The 18,509-nt window shown below is 36.3% G+C and overlaps 1 protein-coding gene across 1 annotated transcript in view; it reads right to left on the reverse strand.

Moving 5' to 3' along the window:
* ikbkb (inhibitor of nuclear factor kappa B kinase subunit beta) overlaps window positions 1–18,509 on the reverse strand; it is a 36,200-nt gene that overhangs the window by 16,539 nt on the left and 1,152 nt on the right. The window contains exons 3-6 of the mRNA XM_036578884.1: window positions 12,746–12,840; window positions 4,328–4,445; window positions 4,167–4,236; window positions 1,025–1,113 (exon numbers count right to left, since the gene is read on the reverse strand). Coding sequence (XP_036434777.1) covers window positions 1,025–1,113; window positions 4,167–4,236; window positions 4,328–4,445; window positions 12,746–12,840 — 372 coding nt within the window. The remainder of the gene's footprint in view (window positions 1–1,024; window positions 1,114–4,166; window positions 4,237–4,327; window positions 4,446–12,745; window positions 12,841–18,509) is intronic.

Here is an 18,509-nt window from a genome sequence, read left to right on the forward strand (position 1 = left end):
CATCTACATCAGAATTAGCATCTATACATGCACTGATATGGGAATTATTTTTAATGTACATATCTGTAGATGCAGATGGTGATATATGAACGTTTATAAAATGCAGAAACTGGGGCAGCAGAAAAATGAATGCAATGCAGATTTTTTAGTGCAGTAGCCCAGCGTTTGATATACTGGTCAGATCTAAACATCTGCACTATGACGATAATATCTGCCGATACTGGAAGTGTAACAGTCCAACATATCGTATGTTTGCTAAATACAAACCTTTAAATTTAATATTCACAGCTATTGAACAATATAGTGAACAGACTGGAGCAAATGAAGTACTTATTTTTTATTATTCTTCATGCAGTGTAATCAGTATTAAACTATACTTCATTTGTTCCCTCCTCTGAAAATATCTGAACATATTCTGTTTACCTAAAAATTGACAACAGAGAGGAAAATCACATTTCTCATAAGCTTATATCAGGTGAGATCTATTACATATTACATATTGTAAAAAAACATATTAGCTTGTGGCTGCCATATTATTACACACTACTGAATGTTTGGAATGTAGAATGACCTAATAATATGAGGCACTCCTTATTTTTTCCATATCAAATAAGTTTAGTATTTTTTAATTGACTGTGAATTGTTACGGTCTTAGCCAATACCGATATGAATCCAATATTGTCTTGCATCTCTAATTCTAATACATATAGATACAGTCGTATGTGAGAGTTTGGGCACCCATGGTTAAATGATGTTTTTGTTGATTTTGGATTTTGGATTTTGTTCATTTGCTGATTACATTTTAGATTTTCCATTTTATTACTTCCAATATGTTAAATGCAGCAAATAAATAGAAGCAGCACTCCAAATTTTTTATATTTATTTGTTTAAATATTTAATATTTAAATGTTAAAGTTTTTTGCTTAGAAAATCAACAAAACATGTCATTTGACTAGGAGTGTTCATACTTTTGCACATGACTGTAGATGAACTTGTGCACACATACACCCCCCTTATAACTAACCCTTTTTTCTCCCTGTTGGAGCACAATGTTCTCTGGCTTGAGGTCTCTGTGAATTATCCTCTTCTTATGGAGGTACGTGAGTGCCGAGGCTGAAACGAGATACCAGGCAGGTCATTTAATCATCAGCCCACACATGTACTCACCTATAAACATCTCTGAACAGAATGTTTATTAAACTTCTTTATAAACTCCCATTAAGACAGAAATCTCATTTTCAAGGTTGACATTTAAATGTTTATTGAAGTGTTCATTCTCTTAATATCTTCCGCCTGGTTACGAAAGCATATGAGGTCACTAGTGCTGTCACGCGTAAAGGCAAGCCAACTTAAAAGGCTTTTACGTGGTACTAAAGACAAAGCCGATACTGAATCTGATTAAAGAGTAAAAACTTGTTTTCTCAGTCAAAGTAGCTTTTTTTATAGAAGCAGCATCATTTACAGTATATTGAGAAACAAACACGGCAGCAAGAAAACATTATATTAGTTGGAATCAGACCATGTTACTGGAATACAAAGAAATACCCAGGAATAATCCTTTTCAATATAGGAGGAAGTGGGTTATGATGAGCTCATCCTCACATTCATATTGTAATAGTGATGTCAGCGTGGTGCGGTATTGGTACAACGTGCAACGCAGTGTTGTACAGAATGCGACCTTCCTTAAAACTACTACTACTGAAAATTAACAGTGCCCACAAGTATGAGGTCATACTCATAATGGCTAACTCATTTCAGGCCATGTGAAGATGTGTATGTGAGCAAGTCTCTACAGTGACTAATGCCAGTGGGTTAATGATCATCTGAAATGAGGGAGTGTATGTGTGAGAGTTTGGCATTGGCAAGGTCATCTATTGTGTGTCACATGTCACACCCGTAACCTGCATCCTTTAGGAAGTAAATCATTTCTGCAGGATGCACATTCCCCAAGGGGAAGCCAGATATATCCCACCATGATGTGCATCGGGGTGAGGCTAGCCCGTCTACAATTTCCATTTATTTGCTTTTGTAATGTTATCTGGCCTCCTGGTCAAAACCCTTAGTAGGTTACAGTATATACAGAATGTCACTGCTAGAATCACCTCACATATTCTAAGAAGACTGACCAAATCACCCCCATCGTTCATAGTCTTCACGGAATACCTTATTACACACCGTGTTCAGTACAAGATTCTTCTTATTATATACAAAGCTCTGCACAGCCTGGCTCCTGATTACCTGTCTGAGTTTCTCCATTTATATATCCCATCATGTATTATGTTATCAAGTATATTAGCACCTCTTCATGTTTCTAAACTCAATGTGACTTCTAATGCTGGTCAATCATCTAGTGTAGTAGCTCCCATGTTATGGAATACTCTCCCCAGGATAATCTATCCTCATTCAAAGCTCTCTTTACCACTTGAGTGTTTTCAAACTGCTATAAATGTTACTCTTGTCTTTAAATGTAATGTCTACAAGTGTTTGATAGTCTTGCCTGAGTTTAACTTACTGAAAATATAAACATATAAAACGGGCCATTACTTTTGCACAGGTCCCAATTTATGTTTTACCTTTTTCCCATATGATCAGCAAATTAATTGTGCATTAAAGTGTGCTCTCTTTAGATAAAGCATACTTATTTTCACTAAGGAAATCAGCTATTTGACTAAGGGCGCTCACACTTTTGCATACAACTGTAAGTAAGTGTCTCATTTGAGAGTGAATCATGCCTGCCATTTTTGTCCACTCGTTGTAGGAACAAAAGTGCGTCAAATACGTAAACTCTCACAGAGTATGGCATACAGTCAGATTCTTTTCCCAGTAAAAATTATGACTGCACTAACCTGCGCATTACTGTGGGTTATTACAAACTCTTGGGTCATTCCTACTGTATTTCTTCAGTTCCAGTGTGTATTTGTTTTGCACGGTTTTGTACTTTTTCTGGACCAGGAGCCAGGATCTAGCCGCATGTTTTATTTTTTAAAACTGAAAGAGTAAAACCTTTTCTTTTTGGTTACTGAGATAAAGATTAGGGTTAGGGTTAGAAAATAAAAATACACAGGGACTTCATAACACATGCTTAAGCATTGAATAAGGTCTTTATAAAACAATATGAAAGTGTTTATGAACAGCTGGCATTAATAACAAGACAACATTTTATGAAGTAAATTACAATCTATTTAGACTTGGGGCATTAATAACTCACAGTACTTTTACTTTTAATGCTTAAGCACATTTAAATCCATCAACATTAAAAACTTTTGTACTTTTGCATTCAAGTAGAAATACAGGATAGTTCTACTTTTAAGTACAGGACTTTCGTATGTATCTGTACAAAATAAGTTCATCAGAATCTTCCACTGAACTGATATACATTTGTTTGCAAAAGTTTGGACACCCCCAGTCAAATGACATGTATTGTTGATTTTCTAAGTGATTATAGGTTAACATCCTTCACAGAGAACAATTTTCTGCTAATTCTACTGCACAATTTCTATTTATTTGTTGAGCCATGCCCAAACTTTTGCATATGACTATATGTTCTTAACTGAGCTTCTGCTTTATACGTGCCATTACTTGAAAATGACGCTTCATAAGAGTGTTATAAATAGAATAAATATCTGTCACTTGACAGTACAAATTAGAAAAATCCACTAGTTCAAGGCCCCTTACATCAGAATGTCATTTTTTTCTTGCAGTTAATGGCAAAAAAAATCATAAATTATCATACATTCATAAATAATTTATTTCTTTCATTATTGCTTTCCAAGTCCCTTTGTAGACGGCTTGATACTGTGTTACTGAAAACTCTTATAGTTGATGTCGGGACAAAACCTCACACCTACAAAATGGTAACTTTACAGGGCGAGGAGTGAACATTCCTAACTTTGTATGAAAGTTAATGGAAAATATTTTTGTTCAGGGTCATTTGGAGAATTGGTCCATTCATCATGAAATTTTAACACAATGTAAAGGGAAGTTGAAACTTTCAAATTCTGTAAAAAAGAAAGAGAATGACAAACTAAAGATAGAAGGTTTTGTTCCAACAGCAACGATATATATAAAGCATATAGAGAATACATGACCCCATATGATATTATATAAAAACAAACTTGAGTGTGTGTGTGTGTGTGTGTGTGTTTATATGATGTGTCTGTACTCACATATGTCTCGCAGCAGGATCAGAATGGAGCCTTCTCTCATTCCACAGCAGTTCTCCAGCAGATTGAGATACTAAACATGTAGAAAAAAAGAGGTTTTGTCTGCTTAGTTTTAAACAAGTCATCACAGATTTATCACACAAACATACGTTACATCACTGCACCTTGCGGAGGTCTCCTCCTTGGCAGTACTCCATGGCCAGCAGTGGCAGGTCATTAGTGGATAATCTCTGCAACTCCTCCGGCACCTCTCTCGCTGCCACCACGTTCACTTGATTCAACCTGAGAGAGGGAATATGTCAATTAACTGTTACAAGTCACTTTTATCACGATCAGCATAATAAAAGTATACTACTCACATGTGGACTAATTAAATAGAAGCAGCACAAACTTTCAATCCATACCACATTGGTGCTTGCAAGTAGAAAAGCAGATATTTTATTATGATCTGAATTTGGTAAAAATGTATTCATGTGCTTACAGGCATGTTTTGCTGTAAAGATGAATTATCTAAGGCTGGCACTAATAATTAAGTTGGTATTCATTTAGCTACTTAAGTGTTTGTCTTTCTTAACCCCTTACAATCTTAGGCTTATTACATACTAAGGCTTATTATGACGATTGATTCAGTACATTGAATTTAAATGCAATATTGTTAAAAATATAGGTTTCATGCTGGTGTGTTGTGATTGGACTTTGATGGTCGTAATTCTTAGACACTCCCTAATCAGCTCTCAGCAGCTTCAGTCCACAGAAATCACTCAAGTTTAAACAGGCATTAAAATAGGCATTAGGTGGGAGCTTATCATCTTAGTATATTAATTAACATTTTGAATCCATTATTTCAAAACTACTGAAGAAAGAAATCATACAAGTAAAAACGTAACTAACTTTGCTGTTCCCGAGACTTAATTTACTGTCTTTTCACATTTCAGACTGTTAGTTAATCAGGTTCAGTTAATCAAAAGTTTAATTTATACTCAAACTGCAGAATTTTATGTAGCAAATGAGAATAAAGATTTACTGTCAGATCAGATCTGATCAGATCAGTCTGCTGCTGTAGAATCTTGTGATGTGGACATCCAGAGTTTCACTGAAAACTGTGCCTGATTCAAATATCTTCATGAAAACGCTGCAGATCTCAGCTCTGCCATTAAAAATAAAATAATCAAAATTCTATAGATTAGCTGAATAAAACACTGTGAACTGCTGCTGGGTGGGGAAGTTTTCAGAAATCTCTTCTGGCAGCAGCATGGCCTTTCACCTCTCCCAAATTAAAAACTCAAATCTACATGACTCATGTGACACATTTCTCATTAAAATGGCCAATTTCGATGAAAGATGATCAGTCTGTACCTGTAATCTGATTACTGACTTTTTTACTGTAATTGTGACAGATTACAGTTGACTGGTTCTATGTAGACTTTAGTGGATGCTTTACATTTTTACGTTTGTGACACTGGAACAAGTGTGAAAAAACTGGAAGACTTCAGCCTGTGGACACAGAATCTAAATCAAATATAACTGTATTTCACTACGCAATTACATAATGACATTTGCACAATATAGCAAAGCAATTATAACTCTAAAGGTTAAAGGGTAAATTGGATTTTAGGTAATAATCTCACACAGAAACAAGCACACATACAAGCATACAAGCACACACACATGCCCCAAACAAGAAACATAAAAAAGCAGTCTAGCTGGTGTGCACACGTTTGTCCCAAACCCTCCCTCAGAGAACAAACCTGGGTTGCACAACTTTTTATTAAATATGAGCTTTAATACACCACTAGCTCACCCCGCCTTAGAATAACATCCAATAAAACAGATAGGACAAATGCAAAGACCAGACCAACCTGTAATGAAAAAAAGACAGCAAAAACAAGTCCTAACAGAGTTCTCATCTGTAAAAATAAAAGGCTCATATGATTTGACCAAGGGAACACCTCTGAAATGATTGTTGGAATAACAAAAGTTGGGCGTCAACTTATGTACATCAGCCAGTCTATTCTTTTTTCTTTCGTTTTTGAGGGGGAATTCCACCAATTTTTCAAAATTGCATAATTTGATGGTTGAGATGTAAACAAAGGCATTCAGAGTGATTAGATCATAAACGTAACATCACTGACTCTGATTTTCCTTCCAGTGGTGGTGATAGGAACCAGGGGTTGTGGTTTCTTCACCCAAACAAAAAAAAAACAGCCATTTTATTTACCATCCATATAAACACATGAACCTACATGTCCTCTGAGTTTTTATATGTGATTTCTTGATGATAAAATGGTGGAAATCTACAAAATGTTTTCTTCAGGAACTATTTGCCTTACAATGTCCTGTGTAAAAAATTGTAACGATTGTAAAAAATCATTTTAGTGAGGGCTGAAGTATTTGTGGAGAATATTATTTGCAATGTTTGTGACCAAAATTGTGATTGCAATTCAAATGCAGTATTTTTTATAAATTAAGCTCCAGTGGCTGTATTACAGAAACTTTGTATCTTTTGTCCTAAGTTAAGATCTGACAAAATCAAGATAATATTTTTCACAAATTCATATTGCAGAAGCAGATCTTAAAATAATTCTATATTACAGTATCTTATCTTAAGTTAGGAAATTCTAAACTACCCATTTAACGTCGTTAATCAATTGTTATGTCTGTTACTAAGCAACTGACAATACTTTTACAATATTTTATCATTATCATGATAAACTGTCACAATACGCTTTTCTCAGTATATGGTGTATATCGTCAGTACTTAAAGAACAATTACTAATTACATGTTTTATTTCAAAGTGAGCAAAGTTAGGCCTGTTTAACTTGATCTAGTGCAGTGCAGTTTGTAAAACATTGCATATAAAATCACTCTAGTTGTAGGTGTATTATTATTGTTATAGTATTTTAATACCTGATACATATTGTGTATTGTGAACATGTCTTGAAGTATCATCATATAATATTTTTGCTATATCGATCATCCCTATCCTAAAGAGCAGTATGTTGGAAATTTTGCCTGCTAAAAATTCCTCCATAATACCATTTTCTTCTCTGGATTTAGGAAAAGATGATGAATTTAACAACTGCTATTCTGAAACTGAATCCTAACTGAGGTTGTCATGGTGACTTATCAGATAAGATTTCATAGTTAGGATGTTCTTGTAATATGGTCCCAAGATTTTTTTTTGCCCTGAAGACCAGCACATCCATTTCTTCAAGCTTAAGGTTTTAACGCTGAAATGTAGTGTGCCAGGCTGCCAAATCATCAGCTCTGCATTGCTAGGTTAAATTTCTAAATTTTTAACTCGATTAGAAAACTGCACTCTCTCAAATTGCGATTTCAATATAAAAATTATCAATCGCTCAGCCCTGGGCCAAAACCTTACTGCAAAACTATTTTAAAACAATGTCTCAGGCATCAGGCAGCGTATTCGTAACCATTTCATGTAAAACCTTCCTGCGAGGTTGCTTTTAGAAGCTTTGGACATCTGTTTCCTATCACTACCACAGTGAACAATTCTCTAGCATTTTAGATGGATTGCCCTTTTTAGTCTCACCAAAATCTGACCTCTTTGGCCTGGCTATGTGTGCAGCTCCTGGTAGTGGCTGGATTCACCATGGTAACACAATCTCTAATATTACAGGTTTTCTTTTTTTATCAACATTTGTGAAATGATTGTGCGTTTGAGGTTATCATGAAATGACTCCCTTAGGAAAACCACTGACGCAGAGCTGTGTTATTACTGTTTAACTGTCTAACACTCTACTGTTTCTGAAGGGTCTACATGCGTCACATCATGGCTCCATGCTATCTGTAACATGCTCTTACGATTGGTCATTTCTTCATTCGAACTATTACTATTAAAGAAAATAGATGCTGATGTTTAAATAAACTTAGTTCGAGGTCGTGGTAAGATCACCAGGAAGCCCTAGTATTTTAATAACAGCTGGAATGTTAATCAATTTTTCCAAAAAGATTCCTGATCTGTTTTGGAAATCTGAATGTCTCAGCTCAGGTGCGTTTTGCTGAGTGGCTCAGCTTTTTTTGGATAAACTGGCCACTTTGGTTATGCACTTAAGAAAATGCTTATGTCTACAGTGTGTGTGTTTGTGTGGAATAACTCTGGTTGGACTCAAAGTACTGTGTGTGTCTGTGTGTGTGTTTGGTGGTTTGGCTCTATGTGTTATGTTCTGAGAGTGGGTGTGGGCTTTAGGTCTGTGGCTTAAACCAAGTCTGGGGGCAGACAGCTATAAATTTTTACCTAAACACCCCTTACCCAACAGCTGTCCCTTCACCACACGTTTTAACACCCACTTAAAAGTTTTAATGGCCCACTTTGCTGTATTACAACTGTAAAAACAGAATATGCATGTGCACACATATATGCATATTCATAGTTAATTTTAAGGTCCCAAGTTTCTTGCATTTTATGTTTTTTACCAAAACAGTAATTATTCATTTTTATATGACCAGCAGGGTGTTTTTGTTACTGTGCCTTTAAGGCAGATATATGTAAATAACCTCTGTTCTGACTGGCTGCCCTGTACTGTGCCTCATTCAGAAAGCAGTAAAGGGTGCAACACTTCTTATAACTTCAGTGTGACTGAGGAGGGCTACACCGCTGAAGGCTTAACAGGTAAATGTATGTAATTGTGCAGCTTTTGGTGACATCACAAAAACAGTGAATTCAAAACAGCCTGTTTTTGCAGCTTAGTTTCCACATACAGATTGGTGAGTGAAAGGTATGTTTTGATTTTTATTTCACAAAAGTGAGGGAAATTCAGTTTTACTGAGATATGGGCCCTTTAATACCCATTACCCTACCCATTATTATAAACATATGATCACTTTTTTGTGATCTTCACTGCTGAGCCTTCACAGACATTTGTTATTTCGGTTTTGTAATAAATTGTAAGCTTACTATTCAGGATGTACAGTCAGAATTGGCCAAGGTCAGAACCAGTGGATTTTTGCTCAAAACAAACAATTGGTCTATTTGTTATTATTATTTTGCACAATGTGTACTGTAGTTTTATATTAAAGTAAAGTATTATATTATATAATATTTAATTATATTAAATTAATTAGTCAAGCAGGTATGGTCATTCACGCTATATGTTATTGCTGCTACAACATGAAGCAAAATTATGCATTACTCATTTATTTGACGTTATTTAAATAGGCAATATTCGGCCTATTAAAAACCAAATAATGTTATTTACATCACTGCTTTGGCTACCCGTGCTGGAAATATGCTAGTGAGTTTCATGCATTCATTTAGCTTACCTATATGAACTTCCATGTGGGCTAAATGCCATAATTGCCATAAAAAATCATGATTAATGCACCCCTACTTCCTAATTTTTCAAAATGCCCCCAAACCAACTCGTCAACACTAAAACAACAAAAGCCTGTACTGGTATTCTCCTCCTTGCTTTACTTCACAACACAAAATTCCAGGAATAGTTTTAAACGAACAAGCTACCTGAATGAAGGACTAAATACTTGATCAGTTTTCTTCATAATAAGGTTTCAAATGAACTGACATATGTCATAACATTATATAAAATGGCCTTATATCAAAGGGAACAAAAGCCCTTTTTGTAACCTCAATTAGCCCTCAGAATTTGAGAAGTATTGCTTTCCTTTTCTATACTTTCAAAAGTAATTATGTAATTACATGCTTAATTACTTTTCTATACTCATTCAATGTTGGTCTGTTTATGCAGCTGATGAGTACTGACGCAACCTGATAAGTGTCTGAATTTACTGATTCATGAATTTTTACTGCTATTTAATAAACTAAATAGCACCCCCCCCACTCATATCTCATAAATTTTCATCATCTTCAGAAGTTGTTTTCATACAATTAAATGTGTAATATCAAAAAAGTTATATGAGAAGTTTTAATCAAACAAAATTAACATTTCTTGTGGAGTACCACTAGGTTCAGTTTAGGGCCTTTCTCTTTGTAGATGTTACCTCTAGGTGACGTCATTAGGAAACATAATATAAATTTTCATAGCTATGCTGATGACCCACGATTATGAATTTCCATTCCTTCTGATAATCAAGCCTCTTCAGACAGGCTTACCAGCTGAGTGTCAGATATTTCTCAATGGATGTCACAAGACACCGGCTGTCTCTTTCAGGATAGATTTTAAAATTCTGATCCTAGTTTTTAAGGCTCTAAATGACCTTAAAGCACCCACTTACATCAATGAATGTCTGTTCATGTTCCAACATGTGATCTTACATTTGCATATACTGGCCTTCTCCAAACACCTTCCATAAAATACAGAAAATGTGGAGAGGCCTCTTTTGGTTATTATGCTTCTAAACTGTGGAACTTTATTCCACTTTTTATTAGACAGTCAAAGTCAGTGCTCACTTTTTATGAACATTTAAAAATGTATCTCTTAATAATAACTTGTGTGTAAAGTGTTTAATTAAAACTCTACATCTCTTGGTATTTATCTTTTTAATCTGATCTGTGTCATTTTCTTATATGATTATAAATTAGTTTGAATAATTTTGCGTATTGCTGTCAAGCTTTATTATCTGTTTGTAAAGCACTTTGAGCGGCCACCAGCATGAAAAGTGCTGTATAAAGATTATTATTATTATTAATTATAATAATAATAGTAATAAAAATAATATAAATATTAAATAATAATATAATATATATATTATAAATATTAAAAATTAATAAATGATGAAATAGAGGCAAGAATTGAGGGTTCTTCCTTTCTGCAAAACAAGATTACACAACAATTTTCCTGTTCAATTTGTAATACAATATCTCTTCTAGAATTGTTTAGAATCTGTAGTTCTGACTGATTTTTGGGCTTGTTTCAATAAGCTATAATTGAGATATATTTTATCATATTAATTAATATAATTCATTATCATATTGCACTATTTTTGCTACTGTCTGCGATAACTGCAACCTCTAAAGGTAAATGATGCATGACATGTAAAGCCACCAATGTGTAGAAAACATTATTTTTACCAGCACTGCCCGAACTGCACCACATATTCGTAAGCATTTTTCGGTAGTTTAAAACTGTAGTAGAGATGCAACAAAATTACCATTTTCTTCTGTAATAATAATGTGTGTATTTTTCAGTCTTCTATGCTCAGTTACCAAGCTACCCCACTTGTTTAAAACAAGTGAAACCAGAGTTTTAAGGTGTGATTATCTACTTGAGACATTTTGCTTCATGGAAAATGGTGATGTTAGCCTGTAGCATGAACAAAGCTGGGCAAAATATAGGCCCAATCTCAAATCAAAATCAGAATCAGAATCAAGCTTTATTGGCCAAGTATGCTTACAAATACAAGGAATTTGGTTTTGGTTACCACATTCCTTGTATGTGTAAGCATACCTGGCCAATAAAGCTTGATTCTGGCTTCCTACTCCTTATGTAGCTCACTAATTAGGTCATTATATAACAGCTTCTACACACAAGCAATGCATTACATTTCTAAATAGAAGCCATTCTTATTCAGTCACAGCTGCACAACATCCTGTCTAACATTTAGTGCACTATTTGGGCGTAGATGCCATGATTTCATGACCTACGCATGCACTACATAGAAAGCTAAAATGACAGTAACATTGAGCAGGTTTTTGCCCACATCCCTCTCATCTCCAACCTCTTGTCTGCTCTAACCTGAATGTTTTCACCCATAGAAAAATATCTAATACTATGTAGTATTAAACTAAGAAAGAAAATGAGACTGTGATGTCACAAAAAGATGCGTTCATGTGGATACAGACAGGGCAGCTTTGTAAAATGTAAATCAGTGTACGCACGTGTGTGACAGTGGTGCACATGCATGGTGCAAATCGGGCAGGGGATAGACTGGGTAGCGACAGACACAAATGCATGCGGTTTCACCCCTACAACTTACGCAGAAATACATTTGCTTTGAAAGCCGCATTTGCCAGACGAAGCTGTGATGGAACTAAGAAGATAGTGGGAGTGTTTTCCAACCAAGATTTGTTGCGGCAGTTTTTACTATGTTATAAATCTGCTCCTCTTTGTTTTTTCCCCTCAGCCTCCGCTCCCAAAACATGTATAAATAGCCGAATAACAACGGAAGATTTAGCTTAGGCTCAGTGGAATTTGTATAACTGTAGTAAACACAGAAAGGATTTGAAGATTTTGGAATTAAGTGGGCGAGGGATGGAAACGGAGCAACACTGACCATGACACCAAACGTCTGCACGCTATATTGTCACAGTTTCTTCCACAGGCATTCATTCACTCCATGTTTATGCAGTGGCAAAACAAGCCCTGAGAAATCTGCCCACAAAATGGACATTTGAAGTCCTGAATTACTATGCAGGAACAGTATGCGTCGATGGAACGAATACACGTTTGCGAAACTAATAGGAAGTGCGAGATATTATCACCGACCTGATGCACTGTTGTAAGACTAGTGACAAGTGTATTTAAAAGGCGATATAATGGCATGTGATTTCAGCATATTGTTGTGTCTGAAGTGTAACCACATTGGTTACGTCTGGGGATTGAGGAACAGGCTGACTTCAGGAAGAGCAGACAACAGTTCTGACCTCTTCATGATCTGGATCTCCAAACACCATCGCTCCTTATTCTTGGAACTCAGTTCTTGTCGGCACTGCTTGATAGCAATTTGTTCGCTGGTGTCCTGCACACACAAATAGAGGCAAAGAGAAATGAAAAGAGATATTTGTCACAAAATACAAGCACCATATAAAAGGTTTATAGCTGAGGAAAGTGTCTGAGCAGAATAATAAGTGCACAGTTACATAAGTAAGTATTATTGTTACAGCTGTTTTAGAGGCCTTGACCTAGAAGACTTAAGCTACATCCATTAGCGACTCAGAAAACACATTTATGAGTGGGCATGTTACCAGGTATCATAAGTTTCATTATTTATTCCATACCAAAGTTGCTGTGGACTGAAGGTCTGCCTACTCATATTCGACAGCCCTGCTATTTTTATTCACTTTATGATCTTTTAGCCCCTATTTGTTGCTTGGCCATTTTCTGTGTTAAGCCCTTAGATTGAGGGCTTATTATTCAGTTGTAAATCTTAAGACTTATTATTACTATGAATAACAATTTTATATATATATATTATATATATTTTATATATATATGATTCAGTAACTGCTGTGAACCTAATATGTAAGTTATGTAGTTGGGAGGGTAAGGAATTGAAGTGCCTATATACAGGTCCTTTGGTCCTTTGGGATTAAGGCAGAGCTGCCCAAAGTGCTGTCCACAGGCCAAAGCTGGTCCACAAGAATGTTTGATATGGCGTACCAGAAGGTTGGTCTAACTCCCTCACCCCCAATGAGAGAACAAACTTTTTTAAATAACTTCTTATTTTTCTTTTGGGATGTAATGTTTGCAAACCCTATGACCCTTAACGCCACAACACATACACCAATCACCCATAACATTAAAACCACCTCCTTGTATCTATACTCATTGTCCATTTCATAAGCTCCACTTACTGGTTCACTTTGCAGTTCTACAATTACAGACTGTAGTCCATCTGTTTCTCTGGATTCTTTGTTAGTATTATTTGGTGGATCATACTCAGCACTGCAATTACACAGATGTGGTGGTGGCATGTTAGGGTGTGTTGCATGTTGTGCTGGTATGAGTGGATTAGACACAGCAGTGCCGCTGGAGTTTTCAACACTATGTCCTCTTGCTGTCCACTCTATTAGACACTCTACCTTGCTGGTTCACCTTGTAAAGTCGGAGATGAAAGCTCTTCTGTTGCTGCACAGTTTGTGTCGGTCACCTTCTAGTGCTTCATCAGTGGTCACAGGACGCAGTTGGCTGGATATTTTTGGTTGACGGACTATTCTCCACCAGCATTGACAATGAGGTGTTTAAAAACTCCAGCAGCACTGCTGTGTCTGATCCACTCGTACCAGCGCAACACACACTAACAACACCACCACATCAGCATCACTGCAGTGATGAGAATGATCAACCACCAATATAACTCCTGCTCTGTGGTGGTCCTGTGGGGGTCCTAACCATTGAAGAACAGGTTGAAAGTGGCTGACAAAGTATGCAGACAAACAGATAGACTACAATCTGTAACTGTAAAACTACAAAGTGCAGCTATATGGTAAGTGGAGTTGATAAAATGGACAATGAGTATAGATAAAAGGAGGTGGTTTCCATGTTATGGCTAATTAGTGTATGTAGATAGAGTTAATGACAGAAATGGACAATGTTCATAACAGGGACCATTTTAGGGACAAATGAACCACTGAACCGGGGATCACTGATTTAAGGACCACTGAAGTGAATATTATCTTTTCAGGGAATTTGAAGACAAAACAATATGCTTTATATTTAAGGACACCATCTTTTACTTCATGAATACAGCATTCATCAACATTTAGGAAGTACACATGCTCCATATTTTTCCATATGTACTGATGATTTGCAAAAGCATAAGGCTAACAGGCTAGCTAGCTGTTTTGTCTTTTTGGTCCCTGGCCTACCACAAACTTTTTAGACAGAACATTTGGGCACCCCTGGTGTAAGGGGTAAAACAACTAAGAACATAGTTCAGAACTAACTTATTTTATCCATTTATCCATTTTATCCCTGGGAGGTCCGGGCCATCTCACTCGAAAGTCAGGCCAGATTTCTGATTAAAAAAAAATTCATCTGACATCAAAGAAATGTTACAAAATTGGTAATGGTCTTGCACTCTTATAATACAGGATCACCCCCAAGGCATGCTTGTGCTTTTTTCTACCTTAAACAAATAAAAGCAAATGCCAATGCTTTCCTTTGATTATCACAAATTTATCGTGCCCACTACCACCACGGCAAGGTTTACATGGCACAATGCACATACCATTGCAGTTTTAAACCAATTCTGAGACAAATAGAACAATTCTGAGACAAATAAAGAACCAATACAAAAGGTAGGTTTCTGGTTATTTAGCCATTACCCGCTGTGCTGTGCTGTCAGCTGTTACAGTAACTATGCAGATAGGTCATATGTGTCATATTCAAAATGACATTTTTTCTTTCTGCTCATGGTAGCTACACTGAAACAGGCTAGGTGTCTATAAATAATGTTTCCTAGCTGGCTACCTCAACCTATAACCAGGCCAACTTAACCCCTTAAAATCCCAGTCTTCTTACATACTAAGGCTTATTGTTCAGAAACTACAAGGACTTCAGTGCAAACTGGTTGAGCTATTCTTAGGTTATGGAAGTGTCTAATAAAACTTTGGGCCCGTTGGCTCGCCCTGGTCCCCTTTAAAGGGATTCGAATGAAAATATGGCTACGCCACTGGAAAAATGGTTTGTGTACAAGTTTTGCATCAGGGTATATTGTATTGTACCCTGACTACATTGTGTGTGGCCTTAAAACAAGTTTGAAAGGAAGAAGTCTGAAAGGAACTTGGCGATAGTGTTACATTTTTCCATGCCAAAACCATGTTTCCATGTCAAAACAACAAATTAAAAGAAATATCAAAAGGAAATCAAATGGGGGCCCTAGTTTAGTGAACTTCACACTAACTGTTAACATCTTTATTTAGTACCTTTTCCATGTAATTTCCTAAACACTGTTTCCTGTAGAACGGAAAGAGATGGAGGTAAGTTGAGAGAATTGGTCATTGTGCCAAATAAGTAAGAATAATACATGGTGTTTGACAGTGTATGAGAGAGGGTGAGCACTCATACAGTAATAATGACGCCAAATCTAAGGCTCAGTGAGGTCAGTGCTTTGAGTGACAGGACATAGCTTACACTATCAAAGGTAATTCAGTGTTGATTTAACACTAAAGCACTTACTAATTTCCTTTTGCTGGTATTGCCTGCAATGTTCTTGGCCAACACCCCAAATTACGACCATACTACACTCTGAACGGACATGATATCATTACTCTGTGACAGGCTGGAGAGTGAGTGTGCCACAGTTTGTTTCTTTATACATCCTGTGCTGCTAAGGAGATACTTCTGTGCCTAAAACTTTTGCTACTACTGTATATTAATGTTAACATGTTGTAAACCAAGTACACAGCTTACATTCATGCGCAATGGGGTCATAATGATGCATGTATTTTCTGGTTTGATAAGATTTTCGATTCTGAGGTCAATTTTAAAGCTTTAAATACACTGTTTCAAATTTAGTTTTGCTGTATATCATCACTGTCATACAAAACCTTGTAAATGCAGTGAAACAACAGAAATGGTTCAGAACTACTTGCAATAAAACCTCATTCGAAGTTAAGAACTTTTTTCATTCTCAAGAAACCATTTTGGACAGACAAAGTTTTGCTATGACATCACGTTATGTATCAAATAATTGCTTTTAACGGTTCATCATCATGGATCTTTTTGTATGAAAAGATTTGCAAAACCTCTGTTCTAGACCTTACCCTTAGAACGGGGCGCTATTGGGTTTATAGTGGTCGAGTGTGTGTGTGTGTGTGTGCAGCTGTCAGACTGAGGAAGGCAATGACTTGTTATGAGGTCACTCAAAAGAGGATGCTCATATAGGATACTCTGGGCAAATAAATGAAGAAGCAGGTCTCATATTTCCTGCCACCTTAAGCAGCTTATTGTTAAGGAAGGTGTGCTGTGAGGAATCAATAGTGGGAATCTGAAGTGGCTCTTTTAATCTTTTCAATTTTTGATGTAGAAGGGTGGGGATGGGGCTGACTCAGCAGGCTGGTCCATTTACAATAAATAAGGCTACAAAATTGAAATTAAAGGTTGGGCAGATGACTAGTAGACCCAGCAACTGCTTCACAACTGCGGAGGTCATACACCAAGATGGGCATTTGTCACTATACACTTGCACATACACTGTGGAAATCACTGGCATTCATAATAAATAGAGAAGATACTTAAATGTGCTAAATGTTAAAACTTTTTTGCTGCTCCTGTAACTTCGCTGTCTCCTTTAATAAAACATTCAATCAATCAATCAATCAATCAATCAATAAATCTGGCAGCAAAATCTGTCTTTTCTGTATTTGATTTGCTGGGACAAAATAAGCAATCACAGGCAAGTCAAGCACATGCTGAACAATCACAAGCTATTACATGCATTTACATGTAGTACGCATGTTATTACATAAGGTGCCACAGTTTGTGAGCAAAAAACAATCACAGACTAACCAATCACAGACTAATTAATCATAGGCTAACAAATCAAAGGGCAAGTAATCGCAGGTTAAACAATCACAGACTAACCATTCACAAACTAATCAATAACAGGCTAACCAATTCTAGGATATTACATGTGTTTACATTATTACAGTGGCCATGTTATAACATGAGATATCACAGTTTCTGTGTTAAAATCAATCACAGACTAACCAATCACAGGCTAACCCGATCACAGACTAACCAATCAGAGGATAACCAATCACAGGCTAACTAATTACAGGCAAACCAATCACAGACTAACCAATCACAGATTAACTAATTACAGGCAAACCAATCACAGGCACACCAATCACAAACTACCCCATTACAGGATGACTAATTACAGGCAAACCAATTACAGACTGCCCAATCACAGGATAACTAATTACAGACAAACCAATTACAGACTACCCAATCACAGGATAACTAATTACAAGCTAACCAATCACAGTCTAACCAATGACAGGCTAACCAATCACAGTCTATCGAGTGACAGGCTAACCAATCACAGGTTATTGCATATAAACAGGTGCTTACATTTAGTGTGTAGGGTTGGGCAATGTCTACCTAACTGGCATATGACAATGTGTACAGGGAAACAACATGATGGACAGTGACATCAGGGGAGATCAGAGTGGGAGCAGGGTGATGTGATTTTTGCAAGTCAGACATTATACAGAGTCAGTGTTATGTTAAAAACATATGAATTTGTTCAGCCTCGGCTGTTTTCTAGATTGGATCATTGCTTCAAGCCTAAACATTGCGAAAAAAAGCCTGTGTAGCACAGAATGTTTAACTAATTTAAACTAATTTAATAATGGCCATGCATTATATGATTGACAGTCAAGACATAAATATATATCATAAGAATTATCATACGGAGTGGACACGGGATTTCTCTACTATGTAAGCAAGAAGCGAGAAACAGAAAACCCAAAGTGGAGTTGGAGCAGAGTGATTACAGAAATGCTTTGAATGAGGAGCGCAGGAGTGAGATTTTCACAGTTTCTGTGTAAAAATCAATCACGGACTAATCAATTACAGATAAACCAATTATGGGCAAACCAATCACAGACTAACCAAGCGCAGACTGAACAATCACAGTCTAACTAATTACAGACTAACCAATCACAATCTAACCAATCA

Source organism: Colossoma macropomum, unplaced genomic scaffold (genome assembly GCF_904425465.1).
Source record: "Colossoma macropomum unplaced genomic scaffold, Colossoma_macropomum, whole genome shotgun sequence".
Taxonomy (NCBI): Eukaryota; Metazoa; Chordata; class Actinopteri; order Characiformes; family Serrasalmidae; genus Colossoma; species Colossoma macropomum.